General features: G+C 41.5%; 1 protein-coding gene across 4 annotated transcripts in view; it reads left to right on the top strand.

Annotated features, from left to right (window-relative positions):
• The window catches only part of lsamp (limbic system associated membrane protein), a 1,200,168-nt gene that overhangs the window by 1,111,883 nt on the left and 64,505 nt on the right, over nt 1-23,780 (top strand). For all 4 annotated transcript variants that reach the window (XM_051958406.1, XM_051958404.1, XM_051958405.1 and 1 more), the window contains 2 exons: nt 10,994-11,138; nt 13,787-13,874. In XM_051958406.1, coding sequence (XP_051814366.1) covers nt 10,994-11,138; nt 13,787-13,874 — 233 coding nt within the window. The remainder of the gene's footprint in view (nt 1-10,993; nt 11,139-13,786; nt 13,875-23,780) is intronic.

Genomic DNA, 23,780 nt, shown 5'->3' with positions numbered 1-23,780 from the left:
GTTTTATTGCTATTTTGTCCGTCTTCTGTGCACGCTATTCTGTACAGTCACACCAGCGGTATAGGGGAGTAATTACAGAGAGAGAAAAGGGGGAATGAAGATAAAATACAGGGGCAAGAATAAATATGGAAGAGTGAAATCAAGAGTACAAAACAGCATAAAGATAAGGAAGGAGAAGGAGAGTGACAAGAGGAGAGGACATGACAGAGGGAGGAAGCACAGTACATCTCCTGAGATTTAATAGCAGCATCCAGCCCTCACCATAGATCTGTCATGGGCTCGTTACATCCAAACACATATCCCTCATACTCCAACCATGCTTAAAAACACAACACAGAGGAAAGGGAAGGAGGAAACTACAGAGGAGTTGTTGCATTGACTTTAAAATGAGGCCCAACTAAAGCAGAACTGACAGGAGAGGTGTCGGGGCTGCTGCACTGCTGACATGTACAATATGAAATCTGATGAGGAGTTAGATGTTGCCTTCGACTGGCACATGTTTCTGCTTCGCCCCACGTCCGCTGACCGCAACATTTGCTGTGGAGGTTTACACTCTTGCCCTCGATCAGCACAGCATTTATGTGGAGCGGCTTCAGAAGCTTTGAAAACCCCACACAAGTTTAACAGCCCCGGTGCTCGCAAAGCGCTTCAAGGTGAAATCACACCTGTAGCAGGCAAATTTAAATCAAGCAGACCTGCAAATTCCTGACTTGTTTGTAGCCATTTCTGATTAATAATTTCCCCCCGCTAGGTCGGCTGGCCGAGTCTCAAAACAATCATTCCTACCCTGATTAATGGCTCGCTCTAAGCGCTGATGCATGCCAACCAAGATGGAGGGACTTCATGATGGGAGAATTATATGAGGATTTGTGGCTATCAGGGGGCAGTGAAGCCGTGAGAGGAAAAAACATCCACTGAACAACAAAGGTTACTTCAATTCTGCCCTCATGCAGTTACGTCACTTGGGGCTTCCCCACAGGAACTGGCTCCAGGGCTTGACTTAAAGGGAGGGAATGAGGAGTCCACTACTACTGAAGTGATTACAGTGACTGAGAAGTTAAAGGGTTGAAGCGCAGCTCTGTTGTTCTCTGTTCTTTCTCTCCCTCTATGTTGATCTCAGGCACAGATAGACAGAGCGAGACCAAAGACCGCTCTAGCAGATAGATGTCTTTGCTTTTTCAAGCTGGGCCTTTCGCAGGAGGGACTCTTCCTGCTGATAACAGCTTTGTTTGAACTCACTGTTAATGAAATCAGACAGTTTATTACCCTCAACATATCACCTTCATCATTCCTCTCTTTAAATGCCTCATTAAACTTCCAAAGAAAATTCCACAAACAAGCTTCAGACACTTTGCACCTTGCCTTTTGAAATCGCATTAATTAAAGTGACCCGTTTGCCACCAGAGTCGGCGGCAATTTACAAAGGCGTAACGAAGATGTCAACTGCTGATTGTCAATTAACACACACTAATGGTGACAGGTGTCTGCACAGGTGTAACACGTTCACCTTGAAAAAATCAGTATTGCATATTTCTGTGATTGAACCTTATGTCACAACTCTTACTTTCTTAATCACTTCATTTTGTTAGGGTGTTAACTGTGCTCATCTTGGCCGGGGGAGAAATGTAGCATCAGCTTCTTTATTTGGTCAAACAAAAAAAAGTGGAAGGTGGATTCCACAGCAAGAGAGCATTGCACCTTGTATTTCAATAAATTCTTTGTTCTGCTAAGCCTAGTCCTGGGGATAAACTCAGACCTTACCGGAAATACATTTAACCTGCTTCACGGAGAATATCTGGGGCAAGAAACTGCTTTGAGGCTATAAAGGAATGACCTGACTTTGATTTGATATGCAGCTTTAGCTTTGCTTCCTTGCTTGCTTTCCCATAGCTCTCTTTTTTTTCTTTGTGTAGTTTTCTTCCGTGATCCACCCCATCTTTTTCTAGTTCTGTTTGCTGGCCTGATTGGAAGTCCCTCCACCCTCCTGATTTTGTCTGTTCTGCCCCTCTGCCATATAATACATAGACAACAGAAAAACAGAACTTAGTGGCCAGCTTTTGCCCACCTGGCTAGAATGAGGTAGATTTCTATCAAGCAGCCAGTGCCAGTCTCACCTTTATCGATTGCAGACGCAAGTTGTTTGACTCTTTGAGAGAAGGCATTTGAGGCTCTCTCTGAATGGCAGGTCGGGTATTCGCTGCAACTTGCGCAGAAGTCGATACCAACACATGCATGCACACAGATTCACCTTTGTGACACAGGCTGCCTAGTCAATATGAGGATAAAAGAAAAGAAATGTGAGAGGGAGGGAATGAGTTGGAGGCAGAAGGTTGAAAAGGGTGGACGGCAGACCAAGACAAACCACTACAAAGAGGAAATAGGGGGGGAAAGTGTTTTGTTGTGGGGTGAAAAGTGTCAGAGAGGCAAAAAAGGGAGCGAAAAGAGGAGGTGAGATGAGGAGAACTGGGTATTGATGGGGATAGCGGGTGGTGTGGCTGTTCTGTCAGTCTTGGCACATCGTTCCTCTCATTACAGTTTCACTCCCTGGCTCCAGCCTGCTCTTTGGTCCTCCCCCACGGCTAGCCCTGGAGCAGGGATCCATCCAGCCCAGCCCTCCTGTCAACACAAGCCCAGCTCAGCAGCTCTGGCCCATGCATCTGTCAGCCCACACAGTCCCCTGTCAGCCATAGCCTATTGGCCAGTCCATATTGGCACAACACAGCAGGGCAGAAAAGAGTATAATATAGCGCAGCTGAGCATCCATCAACAAAGCTTGGGGTGAAACGGTGCAGGATAGCAACCCAGGCATCGATCACAGGCAGACCCCCGCATAAACCCTGCCCCAGCGTCTGGAGGGGCTGATAAACAACAACGGCACTTTGGAAAATCCACTTTTAAATAGCTAACCAAAAAAAGCGGTACGTTTAACAAGGCTTTTTGTTTACATACATCAGCAAATATTTGCTAGCATTTACAAGCTTTTTTTTTTTAATGTCAGCAGCGATGATGTGTTCTGCAGAGGATTACGGGTGTGGAGGAGATTCTGCAGAGAACTGCAAACATAGAGATGCTGCTGTGATTAAACAGGGCTGATGTTTTTTGGTTTTTGTTCTTTTTTCTTTGGCTGGATATTCAAATGAATAAAGTCACTGTGGCTAAATAACACAGCTGAGATACTGCATCATTGTGAGGGCTGCAGCCAGTTAATGGGATGGATTTTCATTACAAATCGTTCGAGCGTGGCCCTCTATTCCAATCAAATCGAGTTCCCTGCAAAGCAACCTGTTGAATGCGCCTGAGATCAGACCAGTCGAAGACAGCCATGCTCTTCTTTTTAATTCTGCTTCAGCGAGGCCTTAGCACAGCCTGAGTAACCCAGCCCTGCAAAGACACACCTTGAGAGCTACTCTACAAGAAAGAAGCAGCAGCTACGGGCAGACAACTGCTTTGACAAGTGATGGGAAGTTCTCCGCTTCCCAGGCAGTCGCTCATTAGTGAGAACAAAAAAATAGCTACCACTGAGCGCGCTCTACAGCCCGCACCAAGGGTTGTCGGGACCCTCTGGAGGCTCGAGCAGTTCCAGGGAAGAAAGGGAAGGCGAAGGGCAAGAGGTAGCAGAGGAACCTGATTTGTAGCGCAGATCAATGACTAGTTCCTTTGATTGCCGTGCCTTGCTGTCCACCTCTGCTCCAGAGAGTTGATGAAGAGATGAGAGTCGAGGAGAAACCTACAGAAAAAAAGTGGGAAGGACCAGCATGAGAGGCAGAGTGGGTGAGAAAACTAGCATAGCAAGAGGTAGAGAAGTACAGAGAAGTTGTGCTGCAAAGAGATAAGAAGAAAAGACATAAGGCATGGGAAGATGAGAATGTTTGGAGTGGCAGAAAGTGCCTCTGATTGAAGTCTGAGTGTGGTGGAAGGTCCTGCACTATGTGCGGCGTATTTATTCATCGAGCATATTCCTTTCACCCGTATGGAGTAACATATACTGACTGCTAACATAGAGAAGGGGATAGGATTAGGAACATTTGGATGATTATTATCCCTGTCATCTATATTTATCCCAGAGCTCGCTTTTGGTGGAGTCATACAATGTGAGAGCTATTCACTCATACCTCACGAAGACAGGCCATAATTAGGTGCATCCTGCTACACTGCACCTTTCCTACACGATCACACTCCTCCTTCCTTTGTGATTTGTTTGTCTGATGGTTTGCTGCTATCCACGGACTGTGGGATTAAGCTGTGATAAGCATCATGTCATGAAAGCTTTTACACACACTGGAAGAAGATTTCTGTTGTTAACTAGCCTATTAGCAGCTACTGCAAATAGCCTGGTTTGTCTTGCAGCAGCTCATTCTCTGGTAAAAGATTTCTTCCTTGTTAGTGCAGTGCTATCTGATCCAGGCTATTCAGTAACCAAACAATGGCTAAACCAGAGGACTTTTACATTCTTTAGTCAAGAATCTGACAGAGCAACAAGAACATTAAAACCACTGTGGGATGAAGGGAGTGACATTGATTATCTTACTATGCAGTGTTCAGCTGGGAAACCATGTGGAGGTTACTCAGGCAACAGTGCTCTACTTAGAACACAGTGTCGTAGGAAAGTGTGTTCTGCTAAATATCTGAACTGCTAAGCATTGACATGAGATACACGACAAAGAGCTCAAACCATTGACCCAACCTCCAAAACTCCCACGATCCCAATCCAGTCACCTTGGGGTGTGCTGGAGCAAGCAGGATCCACTGAGGCCACCCACAGAACCCAAAGTATCTGCTGTTCACGTGTCGGCGTCAGCCAACAGAGGAGACCTCCAGATGTCCTGTATCTGTGGCCTGAAGTGTCAGAGCTGCTTTTGGAGCACAAGGGAGACCTATACTAGATCTTGCAAGTGGCTTAATGCTGTGACTGGTCAGTTTACATCAAGAATCAATCAAGAAGCTGTCACTGTGTTTCCACACAGCGACATTTTGATTGGTGGCTCCCAGCTATAGATAAAAAATAGAAAATGGCAGACTATATACATTTTTTTTTAAATCCTCAAAATTATAAATATGTAAACAAAATTAGTGCACATGAGCAGTAGGATGACTGGTAAAGTGCAGTCTAGTGTAAGATTTAGTTCGCTATTGCACATATTGTGTCTGTTGTGTATGTAGAGAGGAAATGGATTGGATAGCTCTAGGATAAAAAATGTTTTTCAGTCTGGAAGTCAGAGTTTTTATGTTTCTGTACCGTTAGCCCGAGGGAAGTGGAATAAACGGTACATGTAGGTTAGCTTAGCATTAATACTGCAAGCAGGGGTAGACAACTAACCTGACTTTGTCTCAAGGCAACAAGGTCAACAGCCCGTTTTGTTACAACAGTATCCATCTGTTTCCAGTCCTTATGCTAAGCTAAGCTAATCCATCAGCTTGTTAGACAATAATAAGCTATTGTGCATACAAACCTTGACTGTGTATGTATCTCTAGTGTTATAAACACCTAAGGAAACTCAAATGTGCACTAAAATGGCTGTTACATGACACTAACATAACTAGCTGATCATAGCTGAATATCAGATCTAATTAGCATAACTGTTATAAAAAGCAGTTGTTTGTCAGATTGCCATAGAAGAAAGGGTATAATTTTCTTGCAGCTGCAGCACTCCCTAACACTCTGGTCAAATAGTTGGTAGAATGTCAACTGGAAGGTGGTTGGAGAAGGCAGAGGTCCATCAACACAGTGAAACTCTTTCCAACTTCCACTGAAAGTTAAAAGACAAGATAACAGTCTAAACTCTTCCTAGTCGCTGCAGCCTATAAAGTCAGTGTCACAGTCTAGACACTGAGGCAGGAGTTAGGTGGAAAGGTTTATTAGGCGAAAGGTGTAATAGGTGAGGTGAGGGATGCTGGAAGTGAGCTTGAGCAGGGAAGGCACCCTTGCAAGTTGTTTGCCTTTTCGCAAGGTACAGTACAGGGATACAGTGAGTGTAAGTGAACCTGGACGCAAATGGTGAGTTAAAAATAAACTCAGTCTGGCCAAAGTAGGGATAACTGACAATCCCAATCCAATCTGGTGATGAGAGGCTTCAAAAAGCGGTGTCTTAGACTGCTGAGAGTTATTAGAGAACTGGGCTCAGGTGAGGTTGATTGCAAGCCTCTGAGGGAAGACACGGCCACAGCAGGACAGAGAAGAGAGGAGGGGAGGTAAGAAGAAGGGAGAACAGGAAACAAGCACACACAAAATAGATAATATGGCAGCTGGAACCTTCAGTAGCCTCACAGAAACACAGCTACACACTCCTTGTCTTGTTTAAAATTAGAGCTGGGCAAAAATACACTGGGATGTTGGCGGCAGATCCTTTGGGTGCTGTGGGGTTGGGCCTGCATTAATTGGGCTTGTTCCGAGGCATATCACCGACGCTTGAATTAATTGGGATCTGGGGAGTTCAGAGGCCGGGTGACTGCCTTTGGCTCTTTGTCATGTTCCTTCATCTGTTCCTGAGCAGTTCTTGCGGTGTAGCAGGGCACATTGTCATGCTGGGTCACATCACTGCCGCCAGAGAGGGTTGGTGCCATGGCTGGGTGCTTGGAAGAACAGTGGTTAAAGGGCTGTTGTGTGCCAAAGTGTGAATGCCAGAGGAGCATAGCATTGTAATGAGATGATAAATGTCGACTTCACGTGACAGTGGTTTACATGTTGTTGGTCATTGCTGTATCTCTTTATCAGCCTTATGTTGTCCAAGAAATATGTTTTGGAAGCTACAGCAGGGAGAATCAGTTCCTGCAAAAACAAGAACAACACATTCTCCATTTACTGCTTCATAAAGCACATGATATTGTATGCAGAGTGTTACAAAGTGCTGCTTTCTGTATGTACAATCCAATTAAATTTGTCAGGATCAATTGCTATACAAATACATATTATACAGGGATAGCACATTAAATTTATACACGCAGTGTTATTAGCAGAATTGTAAAATGTAATTTTTGTGTTCTTATAGTCTTCAGTGCTGTTTCTGTCAACTTCATTGCTATAATTTTGTTTGGATTATTGAGATTATTTTCCATTTTTCTATGCTAAATTCTATAACAATGCCTACTCGTTTCAATTATCCACTTTGCACACAAGTTTATATTCACAAATCCACACAGGAAGTTTAAAGTGTTGTACATTTGCATATTAATTGAATGGTGAGTCACGATTTACAGTAGTTTGAGTAGGAATTCTGCAGTCTGCGCTGAACTGTGGTTGTAGCAGTCACAAAGCATCACTCTGGGTGCTTCTTATCTCCAAAAGAATCTTCATCTGCCCTTGATATAGTAGGAAGCAGCAGCTTGCCACATCAGTCTTTTGTAGTACAATAGTCTCTGTTGAGTCTGTAAATAGCAATAAAAGTGTGTGGCGACAATGGCAGCCCACAGATTCTCGTCTATGTTTAGCTCTACTCCTGATACTGAATTTGATCTAATTTCCTGGTGGAGTATTTCTTTGACAGCTGACTGTAGATTTAAGGCTTTGCTATTAAATTAGTATATGTCAAGAAAGTAGTGTTACATTTTGTGTCACAATTACAGGGCCAGTCAATGTGTCTTAGATGATTGTAGTATGACACCTGTACCCAGAAGGTCCAGTCACAGGTGAATCTGTACTCCAGACTATAGGTCTGCCATAAAGACAACGGGTTATTGACAAGCATGAGTCAAGGGAGAAGTCAAGAAAACGTCCAAGTCACTGAATGTCCCTTGGAATACAATCAAATTCGTCATTAGTAGTGGAATGAGTATGGGTCATACGTAAATCTGCCTAGAGCAGATAATCCCCAAAAACTGAGTGACTGTAAGAGAGAGACAAGTGAGGGAGTCCACCAAGACACCTATGACTCCTCTAAAGGAGTTACAGGCATCAGCAGCTGAGATGGGAGAGATCCTCATGTAATCACCCCATCACCCCTGTTCTCTAATGACTTCACTGGCTTCCAATGACACACCACATCATCTATAAAATAGGGCTGCAACTAACGACGCGTCGACGAATCGTCTGAGCCCGATAAGTCATCAAAAGCGGAAGTTAGCACGCAATGCAACAGAAATCAGCGTCCGACTGGAGCGCGGAACACGGACGGACATCGGTGCTGCATCATGCATATGTATGACGTATCGTGCTCAGACGATTCGTCGACGCGTCGTTAGTTGCAACCCTACTATAAAACCATGCTCCTAACCTTCAAGGCCCATCATAGCCTCCTGAACCTTACTGAACTCCTCCACATAAACACACCCTGCCAGACTCTCAAATTATTTTCCTCCGTCAACCTCACCATCCCTCCTGCCCGTGTGACCACCATGGGCTCCACAGCCTCTGGAACTCCCTCCCACCTGACATCCGAAACATCGGCACACTGGACATTTTCAAATCTCATCTCGAAACCCACCTGTTCAAGCAAGCCTACTCATTTTGACTTCCATTCCTCTTTTTTCTTCTGTTCTTTTGAAATTGCTAAATCTCCTTTTAAAAAAAGTTTTATATCTTTAGGTTTTATATTGTTACTGTGAATGCGTTTTAACTTTGTTTACTTTGTACGGTGTCCTTGGGTGTTTTGAAAAGTAGGATAGAGTACAACTGCAGTGTAAAGATATGCACGGCTGATTGGACTATCTACACAGGGTCAATGCTCTAACTGCAGCCAAAAGTGCATCCAATAAAAATACTATTTTGAATATTTATGCAATCACTTATTGTACATTTTATAGTTTTCTTTAATTGACATTATTTTGCAGGAATTTGATTTTACTTTGTCATCAGATAATCCTTTTGTATAAATTCTTGTCTACAAAGCCAAATGAAATTTGACAACCAGTCAAAGGGGAAAACTTCCTAGGCACTGTAAATCTTAAATTCTGTACAGTGGAAAGTTGTCAAACACAGTGTTTGAAATATTGAAATGTATGATTCAGGTTCAGTATTGGCATAGTTTGGTATAAAGCTATGTTTTTGAAAAAGACAAATGAGAAAAACTGCAGTATCTTGATTCTGTTCACATCGCCCCTTGTTTTGTCTTTGACTCCCCCACTTCTGTTTTTCCTCCTCCTTACTTCGCTATAGGAGACAAGAGGTAATGAGGGAGGAAAGGCAGTGAGCTCAGTGAAAGCAAACAAGATGCAGCCATTCAGTCACCCAAGGCAGTTTATTGCTCGACTGCAAACACCTAAAAGCTATTCCGTTTGTCACTGCAAGTCTATAGGTTTCGCTAATGTAGAGGAAATGTAGAGCATTAACACTTACAAAAGTAGGGCTTGTTGAACAGTCAGTCACACCATTAATTTGCACATTAAAGTGGTCTTATAGTCGAGCTGATGTGCATTTGATCAAGCTGAAATTACAGTCTGAAGGGGAAGTGCTGCACACAAAGGAAATACACCAGCAATTCTGCAGAATAAATTTGACATAATTGCATGAACAAATTATAGTTGTCAAAAAAGACAGATGCATCATATGCTGATCAAGAGCTCTCTTATGTCATTCATGTTTTCTATAGAGCATGTTCTGCAGTGGGTGTTACACCAGAGCTACAGTGTAATAGCTCAGTTCTGTTCATTTCAATCTGATTTTTTTTTTCTGCATATTTACACTTTGCCATTCAATTCTATGTAGTGTTATCTTTGTCAACACTTTGGTCTTGTCTAGAATATAAAGATGTGATGTTTTTAGCATGTAACTTGCATGAATCACGCGCCACAGGGCCACATCATTCATGGATGATTTGACGAGGTTAAAGCTCAAAACTCAAATGAGATCTGAGTCACAGAACGATGTTTGTTATGTGAATGTGAATATGTGAGTCATGCGCCGCTTGAGCACTCCAGATGTTTCCTCTGGATAATGGATAGCTTTGGGGAGAACGCTGGCTACATAGCTCTCCAAGATTGCAGGAGAAAGTGTCTGAATTAGTTTAGCAAGCTTTTGAATTGTCTCTTTTAATTAGGGCCCTGAAGATTTTTGAAACAAAACACGATAACACTTCAGAGTGAGGGAAGTGTAAGATAGATGTCAAAGCCAGTCAGTAAATACAGTGAGTTATCATGGTTCCGCACAAAGGAAAGGAGCATCAGCTGGGATTCAAGCCGCGAGAACAAACCTTCAACAAATCTGACATCCAGCTCCCGCTGGGTAGCAGGCTGGGGTGACGGCAACACCATTTTAGTGCATCACCCGGGGTCACCTGCCAAAGACAGCCTCACTCCACTGCCTCACTAATCTACTCTCTTGTACCCCTGCACATTCTGAAGCGGTGCGCACAGCCAAGGCTCAGGGAGTTGCTGGAATTTGCATGTGAGACGCATCCACTGTCGGCTTGCATTACAGCTGATATCCATTCTCATTGATTCCGACGTCTTCTCACATTTACATTTATTCATTAGGACGCCGTTCGGCTCCCCTTTCCCTCCCGTGCGAGATGTGTTAGCTCCAACGTACTTGGTGTAATGCTCTGACAGCACGCAACAAGAAGTAAACAAGAGGATGCCGGTGTCCTTTCTCATCCGCAGGAATAGGCTCACTGTTAAAGGAGATGTATTTATCAGACAGAGGGAGGGAGGTTGATTCATTGAAGGAGGAGAGACAGGTAAATGGTGAGTGCAAGTGGGATGTGAAGGATACTCCTCATATTTGGGTTTCGTTTCAAGACGTTCGGATGATTGTAGTTAAAAGTGTCTGATTGGGTTACCTGTGTTGGTCTGCTGCATCTAGCATAACACGGCAGAGCTCGGTTCAAGACATGATTCTGTGCGTAAACCCTTATTTCAAGCACTTCATCTGTCAGCTCACCTCCTATATATAACTGCACAATTGCCATTTTAGTTTGTTTTCGATCAACAAAACTCAACTTATTTCATAAAGTTTCACATTATGAAATAAAAAGTTGGATTTTTGTCCTTTCTTTTCCCCAGTGAGGAACCAAGTCTTTCTATTTCCTTTTCCTCACCTCCCTCGCTTTTGTTGTGCTTGCAGGTGTTATGTTGATGACAAAGTGTCTAAGGTGGCCTGGCTCAATCGATCCAACATCATCTTTGCCGGCCAGGACAAGTGGTCCCTGGATCCCAGAGTAGATCTGGTCACTAAAGGACAGCTGGAGTACAGCCTACGCATACAAAAGGTAATGCTAACCAATGAGGGTAAAAACTAATCTGGACTCTCCTGCATTCGTTAGAAATTCAATTTTTCCTGAGCTTAGTTGAGATGAATGTTACATTTAAAGGCAGAAGAGACTAGAATTTTTTAGTTTCTGGGATGTTATCCAGGAATCATGAAACATGACCTTAATAAATACCCTCTTTGACTTAAATTTATTCTTTTTCCAAGCAGGAGCCGCGTTGTTTAAATATTCATCCATTCATTTATTCATTTATTTATGCAGCAGGTTCAGTCAAAGGGACTTTTTTTCTACTTTTCGGCTTCATTCTTAATTTCTGATTTATTGCTTTGTGTGTGTGCTTTTCCCAGCATGAACATAGGAAGAGACAAGATGAGAAGACAGTTTTTTACAAAAAATATGTCTGCTAGCATAAATTAATACTTAAAAGAATAGTTTGACACATTGGGAGGTGTGCTTGTCTGCCTGCTAAATATGAAGCTGGGGCCCGGATGGTTGGCTTACCTTAGCATAAGACTAGAAACAAATGGAAACGGAGCAAAAGTAAAAAGCCTTAGTTAACTTTTTTCTCCAGACAGTGAAGACACACCAAATCTGGTTATTTTAAGCTTATTTTATTACTAGTATTAGTGCAAGGAAAAGACAGAACATGATTTGTGGTATATGTAGCGTACGTTCAGTGTCCTCAAAGGAGCCATTTGGACAAACAGCACAGCACAAACAAACCAAAACACAGAATTGGGTTATGACAGCTATGTCCATTTGCAGTGGTCGTACATAGAGCAGAGTTTTGACATCAGAGCCTGGGGTTTGCATCCACAGCCCCATGTGTGGTCAGATTTAGAAAACAAAAAACAACGCTGTCTGAATGTTAATAAAGGAAACACAAACTGTCTCAGTCTTCAAGTCACCTACCCAAGCATAAACATAACTGTAAACACAGTTTAAAGGTTCTCTGCTTTACATTCAGAAGACCCTTCTTATAAATTATATTAAACAAACTGCAGACAGCATCCTGCTGTGTTTACACGAGTGCTCACACTCCATAGATAGGCATGAACAAGCAGCCTGGGCATCGTCCACAACAGAGACCCGACATACACAAGGCTGAATGCAATGTTAGATGATTTACCCAAAGTCACACTGTTATTATTACTTGAAACTTAATTTGAAACCACTGATTACGTTTGACTCTTGAGCGCTTCTCAGCCTCTCCTGTTTTGTCCCTCCATGAATGCCCAGACCTTAGGTTTCCTTGATTTTGATCACATTCCCATAAAGACTTTGCTAGATATAACTTTTTTTTGTGATTTTTGTTTTGGGATCTGGTTGTTTGTTAAAGTTCACAAAGTCTTCCAGATAATGTTAGTGTCACACGGTCTTCCGGTTAAGGGAGCAGCAGAGAAGCACTGAGGCAATTCACTCGGGAGCAAGCAGAAATGTCACACCTAAATTAAACTGTAGAACTGTAGACATTCTTTGGATTTTTCAAGCCTTTAAAACAGAAGTTAGTCCTCAGGCTGTAAAGAAAGCCAGGAAAAATGTGATTTTTTTTTTTTAAAGTGTTTTTACAATTTGTCCAGACCTTGGCATTTACAAAGAAGTGATTAATAGCTGTAAATTGCTTCACATAACACTGTTAGCCTAGCCGCGCTAGACAACCCACAGCAACAAATTTAATTCTCTGCCAGGGTGGGTCTAGTTACCCTCGGTAAGCCTCGAGGTTGGATGCTCCTAAAACTGGCCAACGAATCACCATGAAGTGTAGAGTCAGAAGGCGGGCGTAACTAAGTGACGACAGAGGCGCGACGATTCTGACAGAAACAACCATAGAAACAAGGATATACAAGAAGATGGCTGCGCACAATAAACAGTTATCTTTCGACTCGGAACGACTCTGAATAATCTTTCTGTTGACATGTCTGTAATATACTTGAGCTTCACCCATTGACTGTATAAATAAGGCATCACCGAACTCCCATCCCGCATCCTCTGATTTCCGGCGCTCCAGGAACTACGTCAGCCTATTTGTTGCGCTGATTGGTTGTATACCAACCCAATTACTGCAGAGTGATTTGAAAGACAACCTTTAAGGCCCGCCTCCCTCCCTGTCGAGAGTTCCTAGACCCTTGCGTCTTCAGACCTGGGTCTAGCGCGGCTAGGCTAAAACAACGTACCTTTAACCACTGAAATTTGATATTTAATGCCAAGCCTGGATATCGGTGAGAAATAACATTTTGTTATTACATTCAGTACCTCCATTTCCAAACATATTTGGAGTTTAAGCTACTGACGGATAAAAGTTCTTCCTGCGAGATAAGGTTAATCTGAAAGGTTCAAAGAGTGATGAGGGAGAAGGCACACAAGCATTGAATCAGAAGAACAAAATGCAGAAACTGTAAACGTAATAAGTTTTCTCATTAATTATCACACTTAGAAGGAAGTCAGTCAGACTGACTTCACAAATATTTGTTATGGTAATCTCTTGTAATTTGAATTATAATCATTTCAAAATAAAGATGATGCCTAAAAAAGAAAATATGAAGAAGATAAAGCATATCTGTAGAGAGAACAAAATCTGCCAAAAATATTGTGCTAAGAATAGTAATGAACTCACACTAACGAACACTATTCTGTTTTATTGTGTTTAGGTGGATGTGTATGACGAGGGCTCATACACCTGCTCCATACAGACTAAGCAGCAGCCCAAGACCTCACAGGTCTACCTCATTGTACAAGGTAAGCTGCAGACACCGGTTCCAAAGCTAAATGTTTATTGCACTCCTTACCCATCCCACCTGGAAAGTTCTAATCCTTGAAATTGGGTGATAGACACCCTCTGCCATTTATCAGCCACAAAATTACCATTATCATTGTTTTGCACACTTTTAATTATGTTTCAAATGTCTCAGGACTCAGACATCATTTTCCGAGAGAATATGAGCAGCAGACATCAGTGTCACCACTCCACATTATTGAATGTGGAAATGTGTCCCTCTGAGGTACCTGCAAGGAAGAATTATATGAATATGTATTGTGAGAATACAAAGCTATATGTCATAAATTCCTGCCCACAGCAACACAATTTCTTGTTCCAGTTCAAATGAGTCCTAATTGCACTTGAAAAGCCTTCAGCAGTCGTTTTCATTTCAAAGAACAGGAAGTTATTTCTCCTGAATAGACTCGGCAGGAAAGATGAGAGTGAGAGATGATCCGGAGAGTGAGAGAATATATTTCAGGAGTTGATCCAATGCCTGCAGGCTGGAAATTTTGTTTTTTTCCACAAAAGTTGTTTTTTTCCCCAAAATGTCATCCAAAAGTTATCCTCCGGGTATTAAGGTTGTAGCTCCTGAGACTGAGGAGGAAACAGTTCTGTAACATCATCAACTTCTTTTACCTGAGAGGACTAAAAAAAAAAAAAAAGAAGATGCATAGCAGCCACATTCAGCTGCCCCCACGTCCACATTACCCTTGTTTGTGTAATTCTGCATGTTGTTCCCTGTAGATGCAGGGAAATGAAATCTGCTGACAGTCAGCCCCAACATCTAATTTCACAGCTAATTTTAAAGGAGTGTTTTAAGAATTGACTACTTATCTGAACACTGAATATCTTAGCGCAATTATGTGACTGACACACAGCAGTATCACCAAGAGTTTGTGGTGCCTCAAACAAATACATAAGTGGATGTGCCAATGTTTTCTAACATTAAACAGGGGTAAAGTTGAAATGATTGTTTTTGGTGTTACAGAAGAAGGATTAACAGTCTGAATCCAGAAAGCTAATGACTTCAACCAGGTTTTAGTGTCGTTATCGATGGCAATTCTAATTTTAACATCCAACCAGATTATTCTGCTATATTATCAATAGATAAGGACTTATGTCTCCGCAAGGCTCATGTCCATGCTTGAATATTTAGTAGACTCCACTGCTGTAATGGTGTCTTTATCGGTCTGTCTTCACAAGTCTGTCAGACAGCTTATTCAAATAGAGTCCTGTGAAAATAAGAGAAACTCATCACTCCAGCTCTGAAACCTTTGCACTGCATTCCTGTATGTCACAATTTTTAATGCATCACATACCAGAACAATTCAACACAACTCTCTTCTACCAAGGCCTGAAGCTCAAGTTAGTTCTTATTTTTGTGTCTATGCTGTTTTATTCATGTAAATCTTCGATATTTCTTTCCTATTTCATCACATTCTTTTAAGGAAACTGTGTCTGTTTAAATACTTCTGGCTGCCTTGTTTTTGAAAGGTGCTCTCAACATTAACTTGTCTTATTTAACTTGAGCGGAGAATGTGCTTATTGACGTAGATGAAACAATTTATGCCAGTCTCATGGCTTTCCAAAATATCTCTTTGAAGTTGGTCACTTGTCAGTTTAGCTTAGCTTAGCATATAGCCTCAACTTGATGATTTAGTTTTGGATTACAAACCAAATTATTTGGGAGTTTTCAAGATGCCAGTCGACAGGTTTAGTTACCTTTAAACAGAGCAAAGCTAAGGTAAGTCAACCAGCTGCTGGCTCTAGTTAATAATTACCGTTCAAGCATTAGCATAGCATCAATCTCTCAGTTAGACAGGAAGAAAGAAAAATCAAAGGATGTTCTTCCACAATTTTAAAGGAGTATGGTATAGTTTGCTATGCCACATGTACTGCAACATTGTGGCCCTTTAATATTTGTCACATAATCATTCCTCTATCTCTAAAGTTTCCTATCTATTAACTATAAACTATGTCTCATTAGGAGAAACATGACCAACAAATGCTCTTGGCACTAGTAGCCTCATTAAGCATTAAATTTTGGTCTTCTGACTTGCGTTATAGCAATTGAACACATTTTAGAACTGTCAGAATACTGGGGCCTTGTAATTATTTTTTAAATCTGTTACATATTTCTGATTTGCGTTCTCCTGGGACAATGACAGGATGAAAACATTGAGCTGTGCATCAAGGCCAAAGAAGACAGTTCATTATCCATCAAAATGCCATTGCCAAGTCTCTGTAGTCTTGTTTTTCAAAGCCAGTTAGTTGACAGAAATTGCTCTTAACCTGTCAGAAATAGGCTCCCTTACAGACATGTGCAATATCTGAGATCCCAAAACCTTGATCGCCTATAGAGTGCTTGTTTGTTTGCATGATTGTGGAGGCGTGTGTTTTTATATGCTTTGCTTTCAGCTATAGAAATGCCTCAACCGTCATCTCTCCAGTGTCCAGAAAAAAAAAACCCATAGAAAGATGACATAAAGTTCTGTATATGCACAGCGACATGATCTAATGTTGCAGCTCAAAGCATTTCGCCAAAGCTGATTGTCTCATCAATCTGAGTGTGTTTTTGTTTTAAATGGCCTTCCCGTTTTGAACCCACTGACTGTCTGATGGGAAACTGAAGACCAGATAAATACTGTAGGCCGTCAGTGGAGGAAATGCTCCACAATATAATTCCACCACACGCTACTGGAGGACTTCTCATCCTGCTATGAACTGAAGATATCGTCCATTAATAGCATTTTTAAAGGTCAATATGTGAATTGATGCTGCTCTTCTGGGATCTATGGCAGCAAATTGCCTCTCCTTCCCAGAATCCATTGTGTCCGATTATCCAGTGCTTGATCATTGGAATGTCCTGCGTCTGCTTCCAGAGTTTCTGACGGTGGCCTCGTTTATCACAGCTAATGCGACAGTTATAGCCAAACATTGATTCTGTTGCTTTCTTTCCCTCCTATTTCGTCCTTTGCTCTGCCTCCCTAAGTTCCATTCAATAGTTGCTGCCATTGTTATGCACATCTGCTGTGGTTCCCTGCTATGTGGGTGTAATCTTCTCCTTTACTTTCAGTTCAGCATCTTTCATCTAAATTGCGTTGCAGTGCTGAAGGCGTACGTTTCTGGCAATTACTGCCAATGTGTTAGTGTGAACAAACACTGGGACTTATTTACTTTAAATCTTGGTCAGATATTGAATACAGATGTCAGCGAACAAGTGAAGTCGGAATACACATTGAATAACAAGAGTATAGAAGCTAAATCCTGCTTCATGAACAACCCAACCACTTATTTAAACTTCAGCTTTTGCTTTGGTCTAGTTTGATGCACCCTACTCCAGCTTAAGTCTTTTCCTCAGAGGAGATAAGATGTGTCTTTGTGTGTGGTACCACTATACCATCACATGCAGCAACATTAAAGCAACCCCCGCAAAAACCCAATCAACTCTGTAGGATAATAATTCACCCTGCCTTCATCTTTTAATGGGTATGAAAATGTTCCAAGCATCAAACATTGCCCCTGGTTACGGACCCAAGAGCGGGTTCACATAACCAAAGCTGACAATTTTCTGCTAGCAGGGACAGGGACGTAATTGGAAAACAAATGATCAGACAAAGTAAATTTGCGGTGGATGAAAAAGTGGCCTACTCGCAGGGCTCAGACGAGCGGTAGCAAGCAGCAGGGTCACTGCACACGGCGAGAATCTCAATACAAAGGCAGGATTTTCACCCCAATCCAATTTGATTTTTATGAAACGCCGACACTGGAGTTTAGCTGATCGTCAAGCCTAGGCTAGTGTTGTGATGACTTCAAGGTTTGTCTTTGATGTTTGCTGTGGCCATTAAGAGATGAATATATGTGTGGGAATGCAAGTAAGACTGTGTACATGTGTGGATGCAAGCCTACATTTAAGAGTGTTTTCAAGGTAGATTCAGAATGTGGAGCAAAGCTTTTCTTGAGTAAATCAGTTAACCTATTTTGCTTTGTTCACTGTGTATAGAAAGATTTTATAAAATATATACACTGGACAGATTTTGAACTTGAACCAAATAACACCTTTTCATTTCTAAGACTAAAAGAGTATACAACCTTTAAGACGGCGCCGAATGTTACACGTCTGAGGTTGCAGTACCAGCTGTGGGGTCACTATTCTCTGATGTTTAGCTCCTTTAATCCTGAAGCATATCTGGATGGTGGGGTGCTGGTCTGAGACTTCTCACTATTCCTCTCCACAGCTGGATTTTGGTGCTTAGTAGCTCACTCGCTAAAAGTGCTGCACGGAGATTGCATAAGGTTCAAGCTAAATATTCCACCATTTGATCAAGAAGGAAAAAGTAACTCTGTAGACACTGCGTCTGACAGCAATCCCAGTGAGGGAGGAACAGTCTGTGCTTTCAAGCTGATAGCCACGGTGTTAAATCCCGTCGGCTTCGCATATAAACTGCTTGGCTGTCATTAACGATACTGTTCCACATCTGAAAGATAGATGACACAAGTACATTTCTAAGAATGTAAAAGAAAAATATTTGGCACATTAAAAAGTTTAATAGCCTCTTCCTTTATAACCACTGTCACCCTGAATGAGCTACAGCTCTGTTGAACTTCATTTACATCGGACTAATGGAATGTGCCTGGATAGAACTTTACTTTCTTGCCATTTCTGCGTGTATTGTTAAGTACTATTCAACCAAGCCAGTCACTTTCTAATTTACACACATGCCAAGCAGTTCTCAAATTATGGGATGTAGACAACACCACTGAACAACTAACACTGTGACAATGAGCAGCTGGCAGTGAGGCAAAATAGGATGAAAGTAAGTGCATGACACAGTGGTGAGCTGGACACAACATACAAGCTTTGCAAATCATGCAATAATAAATAAGAACAATACCTAAACTCTTCATTTTGTCTTACATTGATCAGTGTTACTGAACACTGCAGTTCGTGTATCTATCTGTGGGTGTGATTCAGCGGCATCAGGAGATGTGACAACATAAAATCACATCTGCCAAGCCTGATTGGTTAACATCTTTCTGCGTTCTGATGAAGACAAACATCCACTAAGAAAACTAATCCCGGCTGAATCAAGTACTTCATGCAATTTATTTTTTCTCCTCCCTGAGATTGATTGATTATTTTCTTCCTTTTTCATGACATACAAAAGCAGAATTGGAAATGATGAAGACACTTTAGTGGTCATGGACTACATTCTATGAACAATTACAATATTCTGTCCATATCATTGTTTCTGTGCAGATTTTCCACCATCAGACTCCCACTCTAAGTCGTAGAAACCTGAATCCTTATTAGAGTTTTATAATTTTCTAGTGAAATATGTTTATGTAATGAGGTAGGTTGTTGTCTAACACAATTAAAACCTTTTTTAAGTGAGCACTTCTATGGTTAGGCTTCATTCCCTACGGTAAAATGTGCTGATAAAGGATGTAACAGACACCGAGATGTCCGAATAAAATAGCTAAACTGCTGAGCGTGACCAGCAGAATAATCGAATATGTGTTGTGATTGATTAATGAGGGCCCAAAAATACACATGTATTTGCAAAGAAGACTTGAGTTGAGCTGGAGCCCATTGTACTCTAGCAGTGCCACGTTATTATAGAACGTCAGCCTACATCAAGTGTCGCAGAGTACAAAGTGCTCAGAGACATGGCCTTGGGCTCTTGTGTTCCTCAAGCATTTTTTGAGTAGTTTTTAGTTGCGGAGAGGACCGTCATCCTCCTAGATGATTCTGCTCCTGTTAAAGAGTGCTGTGCTTTATCTGCAGTGATGTTTAATAGTTCATGTCAAAGTAACATCCACCTAAATGTCGGGGTACAAGGCTTTCCAGCAGAACATTGTATTGTAATGAGATGATCAATGTCATCCACTTCACCTGTCAGTTTTAATGTTGTTGCTGATCGGTGTATATATCCCTGAGAAAAACTAAATTCGCTCGTCCTGTTCACGTCTGAGGTTCAATAACATTTTGGATTGACTGAGGGTACTGTGTTTGTTCAACAATAAAAATTAATCCTGAGTAGTACAGTTTGCATGGTAATTCTACAGTGCAATATGGCTGCAGTTCTTCAGCCTTCAGAACATTGTCAGTACTGTATATCATACACTAAAGTACAGCATGAGATGGGTTTTTACCATTCCTTCACTCTTCATAGCACATTTACTAATCCAGTGCAATATTTCAAAGTCTTTTGCATGACCTGGATCACAAATTTTGTCAAGACATCTATTGTTCAGAGACAATGCAGACATCCGAGTGTCCAATATTTTGATTTACGAACAAATAAAAGCAAATTTAGTAGGATTATCTCAGCTGCACCTTGTGTCCAGTACTAATCAGCAATTGTTAAAAGGTGAAGTAAGATATAGAACATGGTAGGTCGTATATTGTACTGCCATTGTGAACATTAACATGCTGTTATTAGTAAGTGCAGCCTTCGTAAGCTGCTAAAGTGGCTTTGAGCCCCACCGTAACATCTAGATTATTTTGAGAATATAGGGAGGGGATGCTTTGAATTAAATTTAATGAGGAGGTGCAGTAAAATATAAGTAATGGTGGGGTGGGCCTCCAACAGAAGCATAAACCCAAATATAGCCTAAATCCCCACCCCAATAATTTTCATGTAATCCTTTATACAACCACAGCAGCAATGTTTCAGCAAATTCAGCAAATTTCAATATGCTATGCAAATGTGTTTCATAAAATGCAGAGGCTAGGGAGTGATTCATTCATCTCATGAGGTCCTCTTATAATACTCGTTCCACAGGAGTGGAACTTTTTGTCCATTTAGCCCTCACTATAGCTGACAATCTGCCAGCAGACTGCTGACCCCAATCAGAAATGTTACAGCTTGTTGAACTCTGATTTCCACTAGTGTATCCAGCATTCAGTGTTCATTTGACGTGGATGTTTCAGTGCTTAGGAAAATAATAGTAACCACAGCCAGCGTACCGTGTGCAGTGTTTCAAATCATCGGTCTAATCACTAGCCATGAGTAAATCGAAAGTCGTTCTGTTGATTTGTGCATCCCCAAATGAAATGAGCCATAACAGCTGGATGGATTTGGACATGCGCTCTCCGGCTGTTAGAGATTACGCAACGAATGCATGTGTGTCCATGTGAATGCACGGACTTCATTGTTCGTTGTTTGCCGTTTTCCTTGAAGCCTGTCAATATTATTGATCCTGCGTTGGTCTTCAAGTACAATAGGTTACTTTCTTGCTTCCTTTCCTTTTTTCCTCCACTTCTTTTTCACTCCTGTGATGACGGTGCTTAATCAGCTGATTCAAATCAGCATTGATCCGATAGTGTTGTTTTTGAGGGAAAGTCAGCAGTTCTGCATTTACCTTGACCTTTATGGAATGATTTAGACCAATAACACAAATATTGTAGTTCATCTGATCTCAACTTGTCGTTCCTTTATTTCTTGCTTTTGCTTTTCTTCTGCTTGAGAAAATAAATGCAGCGCAGTAAAACAACAAATTATATTTCCTAGACTGTATATTGTTGCTTATTTCTCAACTCAACATCATAACTCTTTTTTTGTTTGGTTTATGACCAAGTCTAGTCTGTCTAGGCAATCTGGATTAGGTTCTAAATCTACAAGTTAACACTTAAACCTTCCTTGTGAGCAGCTTTCCCTCCAAGACAGATGGCATTATCCATTCATAAATGTCACAGGAACAGAATGACTATAAAGTAGGAGACAAATGAATAGTCCCATCAGCAGCTGTTCCCTAGCTGTTGTGACCCCATTTCAATATGTTGTGTCCATTGAGAAGTGCCACATGTTAGTGTACTGCAGACACTTGCTCTGGTGCATGGGGACTTGACAGAAGTAATTTAACAACAGGATGTTGAGTGTGTCGTTTTGGTCCCAGAATGAAATCAGACAAAACAATCACATCATGGTGCAATGTTAAAGTTTCACTTATTTATTCTGAAAAAGATCTCAGAGAAAAAAATGTTTTCCTACCTTTAAACGCTTTCCTCTTCAGCATGCTGGCTGCTTTAACCTTTACTTTGTATTTGGCAAGAGCTCTTCTGACTGTTTTTACCAGCCTTGTTATTGACTCCAACTCAGCCACAGGAAACAACCTTTATCAGTGCTAGGCATCGCTGTATTTCTGACTAAAAGATGCAAACCATCAAATGCCTCCTCTTCCATCCTTATCCCTCCTTTCTTCTTTTCATTTCTTCTATCTTTGTATCACAATGCTGTGGTATTTAAAGAGCTAATCCTGCAGAAGTCTCCAAAGGCAGCCGTGTCCCTCTAAAGAGCAGCCTAGCAGGAGGGGACAGGCATGTGTGCAGACACATATCTGTGTCTCAGTGTTTGTGCATATCTTGTGCTCTACAGTCCGGGCAGGGAGGAGCACTGACCTTTTTACAATTATCATGGGACAGTCAGAACCTTTCAATGGTGCCTGTGAAGCCATCTACTCACTATCTTCCTCTCCACCTCTTCCCATCTCGACTCCTCCCTCCTCTTTTCTTCTGCCCTCACACACCCCTCGCACTTGTGCATCTTGGACTACCGCCTTATCTGTGCTGTTGGCTAGGTGTTTCGTTACCTCCTCTCACACTAACCATAGGGTTATACAGACAGGAAGGGAGATAGAATGAGTGAGAGAGGCTGACAAATTGAAAAAGATGCAGTGGGTTAGAGTGGATTACGCACTGTATGCCTTTCATTAATTCTCGATATCGGCAGTCTGTCTGGCTCTACTGCTACAGCACCATGATCACACCCACATACACATTATTGCTTGTACTGCCGCCAGCCATGAGGTTCAGACCAAATTCTTTCTGCTGGATGATTCCTCCTTACCTGTCTGGGAAAAAAAGCACATTAAGAAAGATCAATGAAGCTTCAACTCACTAAAGGCAAAAGAGCAAACACATCAACAAAATTTCTTCCTCACCAAGCTTTTAGCAGCTTCTCACTGAAAGCAGATCTATTGCATGTCAAGGGATTTCCAGCAAACGATGAGCACATGGATATTGGTGCTTAAAGCATCTAACGCAGTATAGATTATGTCTAATGTGCAACAGTGCATAGCATACACCACACATGATGCTACCCACACTGCATTTTGCAATGTAAACCAAGGCACTGGTGTGTGTGTAATAGCAGTATTCATCTGTGTCTCTCAGGTGGTTTGATCCGTATCTGGATTTTTGGTCCAAGATCAGAGGACACATGCTATAGACAATATGTGTTGTACTTAGATGTAACTGGATTGTTTGTTTTGCATGCAGCTAAGGCAGCATAGAGTAGCTCTGTAAACAGTAAAGTCTGACATTTTTTATCAGTTAATGTATGGCTCCTAGTAGGACTATGATTGGGGAAATAAACTCGCTAGCAAGATGTGTTACATACACTTATGAACAAGAATATCTGATACATGATTCCAAAACGTGTGTGGGGTTTTATTGCACTGTGAATTGGTTAGTTTTTACACCTTTAGCTGCATTTAATTTTGGTCTCTAAAGGTACACCGCTATAAATGCAACACTGACCGTTTACTACTTTACAAAGTTGTTGAAAGGCTAACAAGTCTGTGAATGCTTGAATATTTACACATTCAGCCGACATGGAGCAATGTTAGCATTCATCTAGTGTCACATTTTCAAAGAAGTTTTTATCTTTTTCTTTCCCACTAAAAACAATTGCCTATGCCCTTAAATTATGCTTTAAGAATGATGAGTCACCTGATTTGGATGTTTACAACCCATAAAATTCCATTTATTACCATATTACATGGATAAATGGACTTGCTCTTATATAGCGCTTTACTACTCATCAGAGTACTCAAAGCGCTTATACAACAATTGCTTCCATTCACCCATACGCTCACAC

This window comes from Acanthochromis polyacanthus, chromosome 13, assembly GCF_021347895.1.
Source record: "Acanthochromis polyacanthus isolate Apoly-LR-REF ecotype Palm Island chromosome 13, KAUST_Apoly_ChrSc, whole genome shotgun sequence".
NCBI lineage: Eukaryota > Metazoa > Chordata > Actinopteri > Pomacentridae > Acanthochromis > Acanthochromis polyacanthus.
This window is presented reverse-complemented; position numbering and strand designations above follow the sequence as displayed.